The sequence below is a fragment of the Heptranchias perlo genome, chromosome 4, assembly GCF_035084215.1.
Source record: "Heptranchias perlo isolate sHepPer1 chromosome 4, sHepPer1.hap1, whole genome shotgun sequence".
Taxonomy (NCBI): domain Eukaryota; kingdom Metazoa; phylum Chordata; class Chondrichthyes; order Hexanchiformes; family Hexanchidae; genus Heptranchias; species Heptranchias perlo.
The window spans coordinates 123,331,946-123,352,094 of NC_090328.1; the positions used below are offsets into that span (position 1 = coordinate 123,331,946).

General features: G+C 42.7%; 1 protein-coding gene across 1 annotated transcript in view; it reads right to left on the reverse strand.

The window, feature by feature from the left end:
* LOC137321267 (phospholipid-transporting ATPase ABCA1-like) overlaps nucleotides 1-20,149 on the reverse strand; it is a 138,660-nt gene that overhangs the window by 64,417 nt on the left and 54,094 nt on the right. The window contains exons 6-11 of the mRNA XM_067983613.1: nucleotides 16,391-16,512; nucleotides 13,841-14,032; nucleotides 11,370-11,459; nucleotides 5,355-5,592; nucleotides 3,770-3,909; nucleotides 2,043-2,159 (exon numbers count right to left, since the gene is read on the reverse strand). Of these exons, the coding sequence (XP_067839714.1) occupies nucleotides 2,043-2,159; nucleotides 3,770-3,909; nucleotides 5,355-5,592; nucleotides 11,370-11,459; nucleotides 13,841-14,032; nucleotides 16,391-16,512 (899 nt within the window). The remainder of the gene's footprint in view (nucleotides 1-2,042; nucleotides 2,160-3,769; nucleotides 3,910-5,354; nucleotides 5,593-11,369; nucleotides 11,460-13,840; nucleotides 14,033-16,390; nucleotides 16,513-20,149) is intronic.

Here is a 20,149-nt window from a genome sequence, read left to right on the forward strand (position 1 = left end):
TATCATCTCTTTGAAAGAGCTATCCAATTAGTCTCACTCCCCTGCTCTTTCCCTGTTGCCCTCCAATTTTTTTCTGTTTTAAGTGTATAATCTAATTTCATTTTGAGAGTTACTACTGAATCTGCTTCCACCACCCTTACAGGCAGTGCATTCCAGAGCATAACTTGCTATGTAAAAAAAATTCTCCTCATCTCCCCCCTGGTTCTTTTGCAAATTATCTTAAATCTGTGTCCTCCGGTTACTGACCCTCCTGCCAGTGGAAACAATTTTTCCGCAATTACTCTATCAAAACAACAACAACTTGCATTTTTATAGCACCTTTAACGTAGTAAAATGTCCCAAGGCACTTCACAGGTGCGATTTCAAACAAAATTTGACACTGAGCCACATAAGGAGATATTAGGACAGGTCGAAGAGATAGGTTTCAAGGAACGTCTTAAAGGAGGAGAGATAGAGAGATGGAGAGGTTTAGGGAGGGAATTCTAGAGCCTAGGCAGCTGAAGACATGGTTGCCAATAGTGGAGCGATTAAAATCAGGGATGCGCAAGAGGCCAGAATTGGAGGAGTGTAGAGATCTCGGAGGATTGTAGGGTTGGAGGAGGTTACAGAGATAGGGAGGGGCGAGGCCATGAAGGGATTTGAAAACAAAGATGAGAATTTTAAAATCACGGTGTTCCTGGGCCAGGAGCCAATGTAGACCAGCGAGCACAGGGGTGATGGGTGAACGGGTCTTGGTGTGAGTTAGGATACGGGCAGCAGAGTTTTGGATGAGCTCAAATTTATGGAGGATGGAAGATGGGAGGCCGGCCAGGAGAGCATTGGAATAGTCAAGTCTAGAGGTAATAAAGGCATGGATGAGGGTTCCAACAGCAGATGAGCTGAGGCAGGGGCAGAGATGGGTGATGTTATGGAGGTGGAAGTAGGCGGTCTTGGTAATGGAGCGGATATGTGGTCAGAAGCTCATCTCAGGGTCAAATAAGACGTCAAGGTTGCGAACCGCCTGGTTCAGGCTTAGACAGTGGCCAGGGAGAGGGATGGAGTCGGTGGCGGGGACCAAAGACAATGGCTTCGATCTTCCCAATACCTGAGCGCCCCACAGTTTTTGGAAGGCTTTTTATTTAATGCTGAAATTCACCCAGGAAATTTATACATGGGGAAAGTTACAGTTAAAATTCCCACTTGATTCATGAGCCCGATCATGGAATCATCCTTGTAACTCCTCTCTCAACTTTTCTCTTGATAAAGAAATGATAAGGACTTCTTTTTGAAGTTAGGATACTTGAAAGTTGCACATAATATTCCAAATATGTTACTAAAAAGTTACGCAGGGTTATTCTGATTTGCTTTGACTTCTGTTCTTGAGGTGCATCCTAGTCCCTGATTAGTCCTTATTTATAACAGCTTTATGCTGACTAATACCTTCAGTGAATTATCAATAATACCAAGAACTGGAATCAGATAGCTACACTTGGAAGTGTAACCAAAAGGGTTACAGTTTGATTTTTTTTAAAACTGTATAATTAATGTTACCAAGTGATTTCACTTCAAATTAACCCACTGTACAAATGAACTATTGCTTGCCAACTGGAATCTTCTCCAAGTAAGATGCTGGGGCAGAGATCGCATCATATAGAAGCCCATTTGATCTCCTGGACTGGTTTGGATCGTCTGAGGGGGTCAGAGGGGAATTTTACAGAGTATTTTTCCCCTTATTGGCCCAGTTCCCCATCTTCAAACTTAAAATGTTTCAGGTTTTTTTTGCCTCTCCCATGGGATTACATGGCTGCGAGGAGGAGGAGGGTGGGGGAAGTGTCTATTTCCCAACCACAAAATGGCTGATTTGCCAACCACAAAATGGTTGATTCTGCTTACATGGCGTCAGTAAATTGCAGAAGTGAGTGATTAGTCTAATGAGCCCATTTTGTTTGTGGCACACACTGATCACGTTAGCACATTCCAGAATTAATCAAATAAGGTGAGATTTGATGACAACACAAACGGACTAAGGTACATAAATTTTACCCAGCCGCCAAAGTACTTACTCGGATCAGATCCATTGCCTGGCTTCTTTCCATAAATTCCCAGATCTTTGGTCCAATCTCTTCCCACATCTCTCCAGCTTCTCTGAACACACTTAGTTCTTGAAAGGTCTTGTTAACCTGAAATAAATGAAGCAAACCACTGATATACAAGAGGAGCAGGCATACTGGCAACGGGCTAGGCTGGACTGATTCTGTTGAAAAGAGACTTCACACCTACAATTCGTATTCTAAAAATGAGGCCTATACATCGAATAAAATAAAAAGCTGACCTACAGTTTGGTGTCCTGGTTTAACTGCACTAAAATAACACTGCTAAACACTTATTGCATGAGAAAATGACACTTCACGCTCACAAGTGAACTACTACCATTCAAACAGATAGTATTACTTATGGTTTATTGCACCAAATGAATCCTGTAATGAGATTGTAATCACTCCCAGGTCTATTATTATAAATCTATATGATAATAAATACATCTATATCATACATCTACATGATAATAAATGACTGGGGTTGCATTACAAACGTATGTGTTGTCCATCCCGAATTGGTTGGGGCACCAGTGGTACCCACTCCTTGTGAACCCACACCCTTTCATTCTCTGGTGTAGCATGTTGTGTCACTTGATGCCCCTTCACCAGTCATAACATATCAAGACATGATATAGGATTTTTAATCCAGAGAATACAGAGGAATTATGTATAATAATTACATAGGAGAAGGAGCAGGAGAAGAAGAAGGAGCAGGAGGAGGAGAAAGAGGTGGAGAAGGCGCAAGATGAGGAGAAGGAGCAGGAGGTGGAGGAGGAGTAGGAGCAGGAGCAGGAGGTGGAGGAGCAGCAGGAGGTGGAGAAGGAGCAGTGGATAACACTTTACACATATAGAGGAGAATTATAACCAAAGGAAAACAAACACTTTCTTTCTGGTAGCTTATAGCCATGATCTATATATATATAAAATCCAAAGCTCCTCTTTCAGATGCACTATGCTTCGCCTCATGGCCACAGTAACACTGGTAAACAGTGACAGAGATATGTACACAAACTGCAAAGCTTGAATGGGAAAGCCTACTGGCAGAGAGGGGAAAAAAAGACATATAAAGATCTGACATATAAAGTACATCAAGTAAAGTACATATATGACATCTAAAGTAGATGGGTACGATGGTCTAGTGGTTATGGTACTAGACTAATAATCTAGAAGTTATGAGTTCAAATCCTACCATTGTGAAATTGAATCCAGTAAATTTGGTCATTTATGGGCTTGTGAGCTAGCTTATTAAGATAAGAAGGGAATCTATCATCCCTACATGTGATTCTAGTCCCACAGTATGTGGTTGTCTCTTAATGCCCTCAGAGTAATTAGGGATGTTGCCTACCTCCCAACAAAAAATAATAATTGCTTTGCAAGCCACAAAATAGGCAAGCTTAGAGGTTTTTTTTTTAGCACTGCTGAGAATAAAATGGGTCGTAAAGTCAGATTGTTGGCTGAAGTTGCTTTCCATCCAAGCTACGGGCAATACGTCCGAGTTTCTGGGCGACCAGTCACTCACAGAAGTCTGGCTTAGCTGAGTGTATTTGATCAGATAGCTAAGATGAGATGTCATGCCCTCCTATTTAGAGGAGGATGTATAATACAAAAGAAGAAAATGGGGGTTGAGGGTAGGGGGGGAATTGTAGATTTAAAGAAAGAAAATACTCCGGCATTCCTGGTTATGTAAAGCTTACCTCTTTGATGATTCTCCGAGTCACAGGGGTATCAGGAGTGTACAGAACTTTGCCGACCAGCAAAGGTTTCATTGCTCTCCAGATCATTTTAGAAATGGGGTTGGATTCCAAGTTCTTCATCAGATCATTGCAGTATGGCGCTTAAAATGAAAAGAAGGCTTTTTATCTCAAAGCAGTCACAAATTAGTTTAGTGATTTTTCTTGCTGAAGGCATGAGAGTTAAATCTTTATGAAGAAAATTTGCACGACCTTAGGATGTCCCAAAGTGCTTTACAGCCAATTAAGTACTTTTTTGAAGTGTAGTCACTGCTGTAATGTAGGAAACGCAGCAGCCAATTTGCACACAGTAAGTTCCCACAACCAGCAATGTGAGAATGACCAGATAATATGTTTTTAGTGATGTTGGTTGAGGGATAAATATTGACCAGGACACCAGGGAGAATTCCTCTGCTCTTCTTCGAAATAGTACCGTGGGATCTTTTGTGTCCACGTGAGAGGGCAGACGGGGCCCTCGGTTTAAAGTCTCATCCGAAAGACGGCACCTCAGCAAAAAGAAATCAGTTTTCAACAGTTGCGACTCTGTAGCCTGATCTATGCAGGTTCTTTATTGCATAAAGCATTTCGCATGGATGCAACCAAAGTGTGATCTGTATACCCACACAAGATTTCTTGCTTTTCCTGATCGGGAAAACGGGCTAGTGTTTAAAAGAGGTCAGGCAGCACACTGACATACACAATTGTCCCCCAGCACAGTAACTTTCAACAACCACTTGACAGATGTGGCGCCAACACATTCATGGAGTATGATGCAACATGGCAGGTATACTACCTTAAATACAACAGATACCAAAATGGTCATATCTGGACACTGCATCAATACAGGTTCCATCATAATCCTCACACTGCACCATGGGAAAGAGGGCTGGTGGGAAAAGGAGCACAGAAGAGGTGTTTCGATTTGATTCCCGGCAAAGTGCCCCGTGTCACAAACTATAAGGCAATTGTATTTTTGCCTCAATACAAACTGAATAAAATCCTCTCCGATTTCATCAGTGAGTGGGTGACTTGTTAAGAGGAGAAATGGAAGTGAATAAGTCCTCCCCCTATACTGAACTGCAACCGTTCACTGTGCAAATGTGCTACAAAGACAACTGCATGGAGCGAAAAAGGTACACGAATTCTGCTCCAATTCTTTACAACTAGGGGTGCCAACTCTGGTTGGACATATTCCTGGAGGTTCCATCCCATGGCCTCCTGCCTTCAATTGCCATACCCGGTCAAACAGCCTTTCCCCTCCCCCCACCCCCATCTCCAATGTTTTTATAACTAATAAACAAAAGTGTTCAGAGAAAATGAGATTAAAACATTTTTTTTAATACCCCTAAAATTTTTCTCCTGGGTTTTGCTCGCAGCAGTCGTCCAGGAGATTAACCTTTAATTACTGGAGGCTCCAGGGCAATGGGAGGTTGGCAACCCTGTTTATAACCCACCTGACCCCCCAGCTCCACTCCGTCACATCAGTTGCACTTTTGAGAAAGTACGAAGCTTTAACTTGTACGGTTATAGCCGAGGGCGGGACACTCACTTGTTGAATTGTCATAGTTTTCAGTCGCCTCATCCGTGCTATTTTTACCCAAGAGGTATTTGTAGTTGTTGTCCTCGTACCAATTCAGGGATTTGATTTTTAAGCCCCCGCCTTCGGGGTGCCCACACACAATCCTCGACACAGCCTGGTACAGCTCCTGAGGCGATCCTGTCAAGTTGTCGTTGGACAGCAGCAATACCTCTCTTCTCATGTCACTCCAACTCTTCACTGCTGTTAGCTGGACAAAGGGGAAAGGACAGTGAAACAATGTGTGTTACTACCCATGTGCGCCTCTGGTACCTTCCCCCTATCTACCTCCGAACAGGAGAACAGAGTGGTTCCACTCTCACTTTTCCTCCAATAAACTGCTGTTGTAAGCAAGAGTACTTCAGATCACTGAGAACCTGATCAAGTGGAAAAGATCCATTAAGAATCATGGAATGAAAATCCACAAAGTATTATTGTAATGAAAATCCCAGGTGCTGTGAAGAACAACAGCTTTTTTTTTGTTTGCCTTTTTACATTTTGGTCAACATATCAAAATTCAATACAAGGCCTAATCTTGCCTTTTCTGTAATATTAAAAAGTTTAAAATACTGAACATCTCTTTCATTGAAACAGAAGAGAAGTAATTTTTTAACTGAGATGTACAGAGCAGTTTACTGTGGTATCCAACAGATTCTTATTGAAACAACAGATGGGACATTAATGCTCAGGACTCTTTTACAGAGAACACCCTTCCAGCTAATCAGTTGTGAGGGGCAACACCACCTGCTGGCATCGGAGCCTCACAACTCATCCATTTTGTTCCTTTCCTCTTTTAAAGGGACAGGGACTAGGGAATGTTCAGCCAGGGTCAGCCAGGAACAGCTTTGCTCCAAACATTCAAGGGGTCATTTTAACCCAACTCGCCAGTCAGGAAATGAGCAGGTTCATTTTACACCCCGCCCGATTCTTCTCTCCACTAAAGTCAATGGACCAACCAGAACCCGCCCCTCTCCCGCCTGGCGAGTTGGGTTACAATGACCCTGTCGGTTTCTGTAGCTAGAAAGATTTGCTCTGGAACAGATCCATTATTCACTGCAGTGCAAGCTACTACAATGCGTTCACTTGTCATTAGATTTGGGAATTGTGGCCTCAAAATTATGTTGACGGTTAACGGTGTACGAACATGTTTGTTTGAAATTCCTTGGTTTGCCATTTTAAAAGTGAGATTAACCTTTTGAAATAAGTGGATTAATGATTCCACCAAAATAGCAGAGCGAAGAATTTCAAATGATAAATTAAGCATTCGAATATAATTGTCCCATAGCATGAGTACAAGTCCTGTTTAGTCACCTCTCCTAATATCTCCTTCTTTGGCTTGGCATCCATTTTTGTCTGATTATGTTTCTGTGAAGCAGCTTGGGGTATTTTTCTAAACCAAAGGTGCTACAAAAATACAAGTTGCTATTGTTGTTGCTAAACTATATTTTAGTGTCTTCGGCATGCTGTTCAGACATGCCATCAGAATACTAATCTACATCTCCCAGCCCTTCCATCCTGTGAAATTAACCCCTTGTAAAGTAGGTTTAGCTCAATAATAGTGTTTTTAATATATATTACAACAAGCTCTCCCTGTTGTAGAATAGTCAGAAATCCCAAAATGTGACAGTGACCAAAAGCTTGGTCAAAGAGGTGGCTTTTAAGGAGGGTGGTAAAGGAGGAGAGGGAGGTGGAGAGGCAGATGGGTTTAGGGAGGGAATTGCAGCGTATGGGGCCCAGGTAGCTAAAGGCATGGCCCTCAAAGTTGGGGAGAAGGGAGGGGGGACTATGCAGGAGACCACAGAGTTTGGGGGAAGGTTGTAGGGCTGGGAGAGGTTACAGAGATAGGGAGCAGAGAGACCATGGATGAATTGAATACATGGATGAGAATGTTAAATTTGAGGCTCTTGAAATGACACCTTGTGATACTAGTGTATCAATTCCTAGCATGCAAGTCTGAAATATGTCTCACTTTGCATTAACTATGATATAATTAATTATTTTGTATTGGGGTACTGATGATATCAAACAAGCTTCCTCTTTGACATTGCCTTCTAATGCTGGGTGAAATGACTTGCCTCTGTTACAATAATATTTCTCTCTTACACGATAGGACTTAATGGCAACAACTGAGCAATTCCACGACATGGGATGGAGTTGAGATATTTCATTATCAATATAGAGGCAAAGTACCTCTCCCCAACGCTTTGGGCCCCGATATAGATGAGGAGAGAGCGGGTGAGACTGAAAACAGCCGAGAAACCAGCAAGGCTAGGGACGCACAGGTCCTGCCGATTTTAACATTAACATTTCGTAGGTCTTTCTCCCGCCTGGTTGCCGGCCAAATGCACAGTGTAGCCGGAGGGCGGGAGGGAAGACCGGCGGCAACAAGTCGCAGCTGGGGAGCGACATGGGATGGAGTTGAGATTCCCCAAAGGGGAATATCTCAGCGAGCACGAGAATGGATGATTTATTAGCATTATCTCATTGACACGGCGTTTCCTTTTGATTGCTCATAAGTGAGGTAATGAGCTGTACACTTGCTTTGACTGCTTCCCCTGTGAGTGAAAAACCAATGTGAGTAGTGAAAAGTCTTTTCACATTTTTCTCAATAGTCTTTTCTTACCCTCCACCTTCTCGTCTTACGGGCAAAAAAAAACATTGACTGCTCCTGAAATCAGAATTCTCTGAAACTTGAACTGATTGCGTCTGTATTGATCTAGCCATCCATCAAATCTCCCCCACATAAAAGACCCATCATAACCAGTTCTCAGGCTTGACTGCAGAAGCATTTATATACAGCCAGTCAACCAGGCTATATTAAAAACAGGCAACTGCTACTTGTGGACAGTATTAAAATGTCCTCAAGATCAGATAACGGCAGTTCATGTCTTTTTGATTGTCAAGACGTGAACTATAGTTACCTGGTCCAAATCAATTGCAAGTTCCTCTGTGCAGTGTGCACTTGAATGACCGAGCCACATCAGCAAGGTCACATGGTTTCAATTATTATTTTGACAGCAGACAAAGGCAAGCCTAAGTGATGTAACAGGAAAAGAGCTGTAACTTGACACTGCAGCCTGCTCACATGCAAGCCTATTTCTGTACTTCTAGACTTTTGCAAAACATATATGAAACATTTACATATATCGCAACTCTGTTGTAATTGTAAAGAACTGGCTTTGCGAGCAATTTGCTTTGTACGTTCTTTCTGGGGAGTTTTTTTTGTAACACAGACCGGAAAGAAAAAGGATATTGGAACACTCTGCAAAATAAGAAACCGCAAGTAGCCTCGGGTGGCCTGTGAGCCTCTCACGAATAGCAGGGTTACTATAGTTCATTTGTCTAAAGGCTCCTGCGCGATGCATTTGTACATTTATAAATCTGTGTCCAAGTGTGGGGGAGCTCCTAGAATAATGGCCACTATTCATATTACAAAGTCTCACACAAAGAGGAAGCTGCAGACATGACTGAATGTAGCGCCCCTGTGTCGTGTCAAATCTAGCGGACAGCGTGTCAACTCAGTGCATGCAACGGAAAACAAAAACAAAATAATACAAGAGAAAAAATAGAAAAGAGATGGCTGAGGGATGACTTGAGAGAGATGTTTAAGATTATGAAATAGTTTGATAGGGTAGGCATAGGGAAGATATTTCCATTGTGGGGGAGACCAAAACTAGGGGCCATAAATATAAAACAGTCACTAATGAATCCAACAGGAAATTCAGGAGAAACTTCTTTACCCAGAGAGTGGTAAGAATGTGGGACTTGCTACCATAAGGAGTAGTTGAGGTGACTAACATAAATGCATTTAAAGGGAAGCTACATAAACACATGCAGGATAAAGGAATAGAAGGTTATGCTGATTGGGTGAGATGAAGAGGGGTGGGAGGATGCTCGTGTGGAGCATAAACGCCGACAGTTGGGCCGAATGGCCTGTTTCTATGCTCTACATTCTATCTAATTCTATGTAATCAAAGCTTCTTTGGCAAGCTTGCAAAGGAAGATACAAGTTAATACTCGCCATATTACAGCTGCTCAGGCACTTTCATACATTTTAATCAAAGCTTACATTTTGTGCCTTTATTCTGCACTAAAGCAATATTTCTGACAGCGTTCATTAGCACGTGACCATTTACAATTTTCTTTTGCACTGTGAAGCCTTATTTCAGGCATGGACTTACAAATAAGCTCTAATCAAGCTGACCTTGCAAGTGCCAGTGCCCCCTTTTATTGAGCCTGTGAAAGTTCATTTTAAAGTTAAGGGTCTCTGTATTTACACAATAATTAGTTGATCCCTACAGAGCAGGATGTTCCTCAGGTTTACACTGTGGTCTGTGCTGAATTAAATAATCTTGGTGCCCCTGGGTTAGAGGGGAAAAAATCAGCCAAGGTACCATCTCCTGATCCACACCCTGATGGAAGTGTACCTGTGGATATAGGTGTAAGGGGACGATAAGATCGGATCTGACTGTAAAGACCCTTAGAGTTAAATAGTTCCAATGCATATTGTTAACGCTCATAAATCAATACTGGCCACTGTGTAAGGTACCAGGGCGGAACCAGCATCAGTACAACTGTATCCCAACAAGAGTCAGTGCATTCAGGAGATGGGGAGACAACTGGCCAAGAAAACTGGGAGAGAAAAACAAGCAATAACTTAAGACAGGTGACTTTCCAAAACAAAACAAAATGTGTTTGCAATACAATCCGTTCTAGAGAAATTTTGATTTTTCTGAGTGAGGTAGAACTCTCATGCAGTATTGTGTTCCAAGACTTGTAGAAAACAGCACAATTACCAGATAAACATTCAGAAAAAGCCAAAAACAAACTACATTACAGTGTGGACAATTGGCAAATCCATTTTTTTTCCTACACTGAGCCTTAACGGTAATAAGCTGTGCTATCAGGAATTACTGGCTTGCAAGCAAGAAACTGGACTTTACTAATGCGTAGGTTTATTTGATAAACCAATAATAATAAAACTAACCCACCGGGTGGGGTGGAATGCTGGTTTTGCACTCCGCCTAATATTATTCTCTGTTGACTTCAATGGAGAGTAAAATCGGGCGGGTTGTAAAACCAGCGTTGGAGCCGATCCCGTCAGTTTCACAACGGGCGTGTTAGTTTAAAATTGCCCTCAATATTTCAGCAGAGTTGCAGAGATTTGTCCTTTATAGATAGCACCTTTAAACCTCTCGATTGGTGTACTGGGACAGATTTACATCTTCACTACCGGGGTGGTGATCTGGCAGACTGGGTCACCTGCCCGTTGTAGAACCTGCCTGATTTTTATCCCATTGATTTCAATGGAATGAAAACCGAGCGGGTTCCACAATGGGAGGGCAGTCTGCTCCAACGGGTTATCACCCAGCTAGCGAAGGTGGAAACCTAACTCATTGTCCGATTACCGGAGTTACCTTGCCCTTCAGGCTGAATCCAGTTTGAATTGATGCAATGAAAATCTCCTCTCTAGGCAGTAACGGATCGCCGTGAAGTGAGTTTGGGCAAGGTCAACGCAGTTTCCAAGTGGGCATGAGTCCACAGTAAAGAACCGCTGTAATCTAGCACTGAATTGGCGATCCTACTGAGAGAGATGTGGGAAATGGAAATGTAATGCGGTGGGGCACGCTCTTCTGAAGTTGGGTTAAAGTACGTAGTTTGTGGGGGTAGGGTATAGGGTACTTTACTCTGCATTTATCAGTGGTCGACTGCACCCCTGGAGTGCTCGATGCTAACCCCGGGAACAAAAACTGGGAAAATATTCCACTCCTCACCACTGACTGCCCCTCCCCTTAACTGCTACAGAAGTTGACCAAAAAAGTAAAAGAGGCCACAAAAATCAAAGATACCTTTAAGTTATTAAGCCAATTAGCCCTGTCACACACAAGTACTCTTGAAAAAGATGCAGGATTCCAAGCACCTGCGGAAAGATGCTTCAATCCTCCCGCACACCATCTTATACCAATTCCCGTTGAAAGGTCATCATACCTCTTTAGCGAGAATCATGAGATTTTGCATCACGGTGTCCATAGTCTCATTTACTTCTAATGCTGCAACAGAATTAGTGATCACTCCTTTCTGTAAAAAATAGAGAGAGAATTAAGTAGCACGGACCCACATACACTCTGTTCAAACATTCTGACATTTGAAAAGGCAGCAGTTGAAAGACATTTTGGGGGCAATTTTAAGCTAACCCACTCGTCAGGAAACTGACGAGATCGGGTGAAACGCTGGTTTCACACCCTGCCCGATTTTACTCTCCGTTCAAATCGGTGGAGAGTAATATTGGGCGGGGTTTAAAACCGGCGTTCCCACCCGATCCCGTGGGATTCCCGCCTGGCGAGTTAGGTTAAAATCACCCTCCTCCGTGTTTGAATGACAACCAAAGTTGACCACTTTTGCAGCAGGGACGGGCCGACACACATCAGGTGTGAAAAAAAACACAAGCCTAATTATTTATTACCTTCTACAGCTTTCCTTAAAAAGCAAAGAATAATTCTATTCTCAACTTCTGAATATGGTACAAAGCTAAATGCATGATACTTAACAGGAGACAAGACTGAACAGATGGTGCGTTGAACAGTATGTTGTACTATCACTTACAATGTTGTCTCTGTACCAGATGGAATACATTACTTCAGTATTTGATTAGTAAGCCTGATATTTGGCTGTAGCTGGAGAAAACGACTTAAAGAGTATTTCTAGTAAAGAATAACATATTTTTTTAATATTCATTCTTGAGATCTGGCCGATGTTGGTACGGCAGTATTTATTAAAAATAAAAACAGAAAAATGCTGGGAAACACTCAGCAGGTCAGGCAGCATCAGTGGAGAGAGAAACAGAGTTAACGTTTCAGGTCGATGACCTTTCATCAGAACAGGATCAGTTTCTCTCTCCACAGATGCTTCCTGACCTGCTGAGTGTTTCCCAGCATTTTTCTATTTTTATTTCAGATTTCCAGCATCTGTAGTATTCTGCTTTTGGGGCAGTATTTATTGGCCATTCCAAGTTGCCCTGAGGGCATTAAGCATCAATCACATAGGCAGGATAATTTTCACTTATATCGCTTGGTGAGAAACGGTGATAGCAACTCAGCAGCCTGTTTTATACCATTTTCTTTTCCAATGATGTGCATTATATATTCCTGTCAGGACAGCTGAATTGAAGCATATTCAATACATCTAAGACAAGGAAGCTGTCGGCTGGAGGAGGAAGGAACATATCCAACATGTCTCTTTTTAATGGACTGTATAGAAAATATGTAGACAGGGGGCACGCCCTCCTTCACCGGCGCATTGGATTGGTTGAGGGATAAATATTGGCTAGGACACCAGCGAGAACTCCCCTGCTGTTCTTCGGAATAATACCATGGGATCTTTTACATCCACCTGAGAGGGCAGACGGGGCCTTGGTTTAACCTCTCAGCCAAAAGACAGCACCTCCAACAGTGCAGCACTCCCTCAGTACTGCCCTGGGAATGTTAGCCTAGAATTTGTGCTCAAGTTCCTGGAGTGGGTCTTAAACTCAGAACCTTCTAACTCAGAACCTTCTACCAACTGAGCCACCACTGACATGCATTAAATTTTTTTTTTTAAAAAAACATACCTACCTGAGGTAAGCAGAAGTTGTTTGCTGTTCCATTAAAGATCCTCCAATCTGAAGGGGCAGCCTTGCAACTTACATACCCAGTTTGTTCAGGCAGTCTTTGAGACATGTATTTGACCCATGAGTCCCTTACGTGCCATTTAAACCTTCTCACCTGTTTCAGGCAAAGACTTCTCATCCATGCTGGATTGTCCCCCGGAAATATGCGTCAACAACAACATTTGCATTTATATAGTGCCTTTAACGTAGTAATACGTTCAAAGGCACGTCACAGGAGTGATTAGCAAACAAAATTTGAGATCGAGCCACATAAGGAGATATTAGGACAGGTTTTAAGGAGCATCTTAAAGGAGGAGAGGTGGAAAGGCAGAGAGGTTTGGAGAAGGAATTCCAGAGCTTAGGGCCTAGGCAGCGGAAGGCACGGCCCCCAATGATGGAGCGATGAAAATCGGGAATGCGCAAGAGGACAGAATTGGAGGAGCGCAGAGATCTCGGACGGTTGTAGGGCCGGAGAAGGTTACAGAGATAGGGAGGGGTCAGGTCATAGAGGGATTTTAAAACAAAGATGAAAATGTTAAAATGGAGGCGTTGCCAGACCAGGAGCCAATGTAGGTTAGCAAGCACAGGGGTGATGGGAGAACAGGACAAGTGCAAATGGGATGGAACTCCAGCACTGCAGATTTCTCTCCCTAACACCCCGGAAACCGGCGCACACAAGACATGAGGCAGAGGAAAATCGGCCCAAGGCACCTGTGGCAAGAGAATCGCGAGTCCACTTGCTCCTGTCAATAATGTCCGATTGTGACCCTGTTTGACGCACACCGTGATGAATGGATTTAATTACTTAACTTACTTGCATTGACTTTAGAATATCCAGGTTGGAAAAGAACGCTCGTTCGACTTTTTTCAGTTCATCCTCAGACAGGGTGCAAATAAGAGCTTGAGTATAAGTGGCTGTGGAGTGATCTCCAATGACAACAAAGTCCTCCAGCTTCCTGTCATTGCAAAGGTCCTTCAGTTGTAATCCTCGCCCATCTGTAAGGACCTGAAATGAGTGACACACTACTTACTATTTGCTGTGTCAGGGGTGCATACAAAGCTTTGCTAACCTTGTGTTTAATGACTTTACAGTGGCATTGCTTTCATTGTGATAAGTGCTCTGTGTAATCAAGTGAGTTAATAGTCAAAGCTAAGCAAGATTAAGAGAATGGCAGTAGATTTAACAATAAGTGAACTAGAATTATATTTTTAGGAACATAGGAACAGAGGCCTGTTCTGCCATTCAATTAGATCATGGCTATATCCATAACTGACAAAAATTAGGTAATTTTCTGAAGCTATAAAGACTAAATGAGCAGCCAATTAGAAATTTGCTTCCAATCAAAATTAAATGTGCTATAATCATCACTATCAACAATTTATTCTTACACAATTAGCAAAGTTCAATAGCAGTCACTTGAAGCAAATTACACTGGTAAAGTTTTAAAACGTAATGATTACACAAATGATATAGTGCAATGTGTTAGTTACAAAGTTATATAACCTCATCAAGTGGTCAGAAATGGCACCATAAATCATGAACATGTAATTCCAGCAGTGTATAATTGCTACTGTAACCTTGAAATTAGATTACAGCCTTACAGTTACCTTCCGAAAGGTCATTCAAAAAAAGATAGCCAACTCCAGGTAAACTCACACCTGGTCCAGGCAACGAATCTCAATGTACTGAACCATTCCCCATCCACCTCACTGGAGAGTTCCTTACACAAGAATAGCACTTCTGAATACTGAAAATAATTAATCTACGTCCATGTTTCACATAGGATGGCAGTACATTTTACAAGTTTAACCAGTTTTTATACTGTTTGTTTCAGTCCAGTATTTGGTGTGCATGTGCCTGTATGAAACGCACACTGAGTTTCTGAATGATTTTTAAATGACCTCTTATACAAAGAATTGTCATTAGCTGATTTTAACTACAGTCTGTATAAACTCTGATCCAATCAGAATCTCTCTTACCAAAATAGTTACCTATTTATCAGAATTTGCCAGCACAGTGACAGACTTGGCTCAGTTGATAGCACTCTGGCTTCAGGACAGAAGGTCATGGGTTCAAGCCCCACTCCAGAGACTTGAAAACATAATATAAGCTGACACTTCAGTGCAGTACTGAGAGACTGCTCCACTGTCAGAGGTGCTGTCTCTCAGATGAGATGTTAAACCACAATCTTCTCCTGTGGCACTTTCTGAAAAGAACAGTGGAGATGTCCTGGGGGGGGGAAGGGGCGATCGCTTGGACTGTGGAGTCGGGGGGGGGGGAGGAGAGGGCATCCTGCTCTTCCCGCTCCACAGGAAGTAGTAATTGGTGGCCGCAGGGAACCACTGAAGGATCCTGAGTGGGATAGGACCAGACCCTTGCCCTGTTGTGAGGCCCCTAATTAACACATTCAAGGGGCCTACTGCCTGTTTTAAGCGTACGGCTGGGACGCCTAAAAAATGGCCCCCATGGATTTAGCAATGGGACCAACTCCTGCTTAATTGGTATGCTCTGTGCCCTTCTTAGGCCCGAAAAACGGGCACAACGCATACCGATTGCTACCCCCTTCTGTCCTTATTTTTATGATTCTATTATAAAATTCCCATGCCCACGTTTATGGACGAAACTACCTATGCAAACTTGTCACACTGTAATTATACTGCAGCTCCTTCACTACCAGGAGGGTATAATTACTGCGTGGCCAGTTCACATAGGCAGATTCATGTAATTCCTGCGTGACAAGTTCACACAGGCAGATTCATGTAATTACAGCGTGACAAGTTCACACAGGCAGATTCATGTAATTACAGCGTGACAAGTTCACACAGGCAGTTTCATGTAATTACTGCGTGATGAGTTTACATAGGCAGTTTCATGTAATTACAGCGTGACAAGTTCACACAGGCAGTTTCATGTAATTACTGCATGATGAGTTCACATAGGCAGTTTCATGTAATTACTGCGTGGCCAGTTCACATAGGCAGTTTCGTGTAATTCCTGCGTGACAAGTTCACACAGGCAGATTCATGTAATTACAGCGTGATGAGTTTACATAGGCAGTTTTAAGTAATTACAGCGTGACAAGTTTACATAGGCAGTTTCATGTAATTACTGCGTGATGAGTTTACATAGGCAGTTTTAAGTAATTACAGCGTGACAAGTTTACATAGGCAGTTTCAAGTAATTACTGCGTGACAAGTTCACATGAACAGTTTCCATTATAAATGTGGGCATAGAAATTTATAATGGTAAAAAACTGATAGAAAATGCATGCAGACACAAGATTTTTTTAATAGATTGTAGATAGTACGCATCAAGTGATGGTGCTGGGATTATTACTCCACACTGGTGTGCCCACTTTCTTACCTTTCCAAAATTCACATCTGCATCCAGGATTTCATCCACTGCATAACGATCAAAGGACATGTTTTGATACAGAAATTCCGACAGTGTCTCATTCTCAATTAGGAAATCCTGGAGCCTGAGATCTGCATTCAAAAGAAGTCATTGTCAGTAAGCAAATAACTTGAGAGCTGGGTCAGAGATTACAACCAAAAAGTGTTCGTGTTAGACTGAAGGCAAAACCACACCTCCGTTGGGAAAATGCATCCATCAAAAAGAAACTGCCTGCTGAGTAATGTCAGCTTGGCTCAGTGGTAACAATCTCACTTCTTGTGTCTGAAGGTTGTGGCTTTTAATGAGCACATAATCCAGGCTGACACTTCCAATGCAGCACTAAGGGAGTGCTTTTCAGACAGGATGTTAAACCGAGGCCTCAACTGGCTGTTGATAGTACAGATCCTATGGCACTATTTGAAGAGACAAGCGATCGCCTGCTGTCCTGGCCAACACTTATCCCTCTACCGACACCTTCAGAAACAGATTCATTGTTTTTTTTATATCTGGAATGCATTGCCTGGAAGGGTGGTGGAAGCAGATTCAAAAGTAACTTTCAAAAGGGAATTGGATATAAACTTAAAAAGGAAAAAATTGCAGTGCTATGGGGAAAGAGTAGGGGAGTGGGACTAATTGGATAGCTCTTTCCAAGAGCCGGCACAGGCACAATGGGCCAAATGGCCTCCTGTGCAGTATGATTCTATGATTCTATAATCTCAATGCTGTTTGTGGGACTTTGCTACAAGCAGATTGGCTGCCACGTTTACCTACGTAACAACAGTGACTACACTTCAAAAGTAATTTGTTATCTGTGTGATTTGGGACATCCTGAGGATGTAAAAGGCAAGTCACAAAGGCAAGTCCTTTCTTTCAAGTTTGAAGACAATCTCTGAAACTACAGAGATCCTTTAGTGTCCAGTCTTTTGTAACGATTAAATGCTTGTCAAATACGGTTACAATACGGAACAGCTGCTCATTAACCCCCTCCTTCCCCGCTCTCCAATAAACAAGTGCATCTTAATCCTGGGCTATTGTAACCAGCTGAACGGATCAATTCTTAGTCTTTGGCCCGAGAGTTATTAAAAATAAAAAGATCGCACATTTTAAAAAATGTTCCTAATTGTACTCCAACGCAGCTGAACTTTTAGCAAATAAAGATGGAAAAAAATTCCTGACAACACGCCATCTGAAGAGAAAAGTGCATACTCACTGAATAATTTTCTAGAGTTAATATAGTTCACACTATAACCAAAGCTTAGGCTCAAACAGAATGAAGTTAATAGTTATAACAGCAGAGGAACCACACGCATAAGGGATTCCAGTGGCTTGTCCTGACATGTGAGCTGACCGAAAGTAACCTTGCAGTTTTCATATGCTTGTAAGGTTGTTGTATGTTTTATCAAGCACACCACAAATTGGTACTTTTACAAAGGTCTCAAACGTCCAAAACTGGATCGGCAACAAAGGCAAGGATATAAAATTGCCCTCAGGGAGTTTTGCAACTGTTTGTATAGCTGTCACCTGGTTGCATCGCTTAAAAGCAGTCTAATTATCATTGGGGGAAAAGGAATTCCACAAACAACGATTGGGTCAAACATTCTGGAATTAAAAAAAACACAGAATCTAGCCAGCTGGTTGCCAATTGTACACTTTTTGCACGTAGGATGATCTGGGGCTTCGGATTACTTCACAGCAAAATAACCATACCAAGTGTTTTGAAAAGTTTTGAATGCCAATATGGGGGGCGGAGGCACATACAGCACAGAATAACAACATCCTAACTCCCTGGAATTTGCCAACTCGTGTAAATAATACCCAATCATGAAAAAGCAACTGTCTATCTGCTTCTGGCAATTTGAAAGGACTTCACATTCACACTCCTTGCAGGACCTGAAGTAACAACAACTTGACTTTACATAGGGCCTTTAATGTACTAAAAATGTCCCAAGGGGCGATTATCAGACAAAATATGAAACCGAGCCACCTAAGGAGGTATTAGGACAGGTGGGTCAAAGAGGTAGGTTTTAAGGAGTGACTTAAAGGGGGAAAGAGAGGTAGAGAGGTGGAGAGGTTTAGGGAGGGAATTCCAGAGCTTAGAGTCTAGGCAGCTGAAGGCACGGCCGCCAATGGTGGAGCGATGAAAATCGGAGCTTTATTGAAAAATTATATATATATATAATAAATGTTCAATAAACGCATCCTGGCACTGCAGCTCTGAAGAATCTCCGTAGGAAGAAAAGGCACCATGTAGCATATTGCGAGAACACAACTTCTTCAGCCAGTCAGCACTTCCTTTGTGCTGCTGCTCGGTGCAGATTTTGGCCGCACGCCCAGTCTGGCAGCCCAGCTGATTGAAAAAGCAACACTGCTCGTTCCCTAGAGCTGGGCTGCGCGAAGGAAAGAGGAGGTTACTGTCGGTCATTGCTCTCCAGCCTACATTTGCTGCTATCAGATTACACGCAAGCTTTGTTCTCTGCTTGGTGGATGGAGCCTGTCTTGAGATCCTAGTCGTTTCAAATTTACTGCCAGGCAATTTGACTGAAAAAATGCTGTTCTATTATCTGAACTGTAGTGCCCCTGCAAGGAGGTGCAAGCTTTCTCGAGCTTTTACAGTTTGAAAGGCACTGCACATTAAAATGTCAAAGCTTTCTTCGAGGATAATCATACACATCAGAAGCCATTAGTGATTGCAAGAAATCGACTGCCAATTTGAACTAAAAAGCAGCTACTTAATTTGTTTACAATAACATCTTGTATTTGTTTAGTGCCTTTAGCACAATAAAACATCTCAATGTGCTTCACATAGGAGAGAACTTGCCCACTACTCCTTTGCTTGCCATTTCCCCACCTGGAGTCTACCCATCTTTCTCTGCCACATTCCCAGGCCACAGGAGCCTTCTCCTCTTTGTCACATTTTCCATGCTTCCCTCCCCCTCTGCTATTCTACTGCTGTAACCATTCATACGTCCTCTGGACCCATCTTTTGTTTCTATACTTGTCCACCTCCTTTTGCCTTGATCCATCACCCCTTTTGTCATTTAATCACTTCTGCTCTCCACCCTATCACAGACCTGTCCCCATTGTTCGTTCCTGCCCACCCCCTTTTTCCCTGGCTGTCCATCTCTAACATCTTCCAGTTCTGACGAAATATCATCGACCCGAAACATTAATTCTGTTTCTCTCTCCACAGATGCTGCCTGACCTGCTGAGTGTTTTCCAGCATTTTCTGTTTTTATTCCACTATTTCCGTCTTCCAACACACCAAATTCAAAAACCTCGTCCTTGCCTACAGATCCCTCCGTGGGCTTGCCCCACCCTTCCAGCCCTGTGTCCCAGCCCACACTCTACAGTCCGCCCACTCTGGCCTCCTTTCTATCACCCTCCTGGCACGCCTCGCTTGGTGTAAGAGCTTTCAGCTGTCTAGATCCAAGCCTCGGGAGCACCGCGAATCGGGAGTGCTGGCTTCCGCATCCGTTTTCCGATCCGTGCTCCCGTCGGGTGAGATTCTGTGCCAGAAGCCCTGCGCTGAAAAATATGCCCACGCTGTATGGTGGTCTAATAACAGGCATGTGAAGTAATGGAATTCTTTCCAATCTGTTCAACCCCTCAAAGAAAGAACAACTTACATTTATAAAGCCCCATTAACATAGAAAAACGACCCATTGTGCTTGGATGAATAATCTGCACAGCCAATAGTACATTGCTTACTAATGACAATCCTTGCATTTA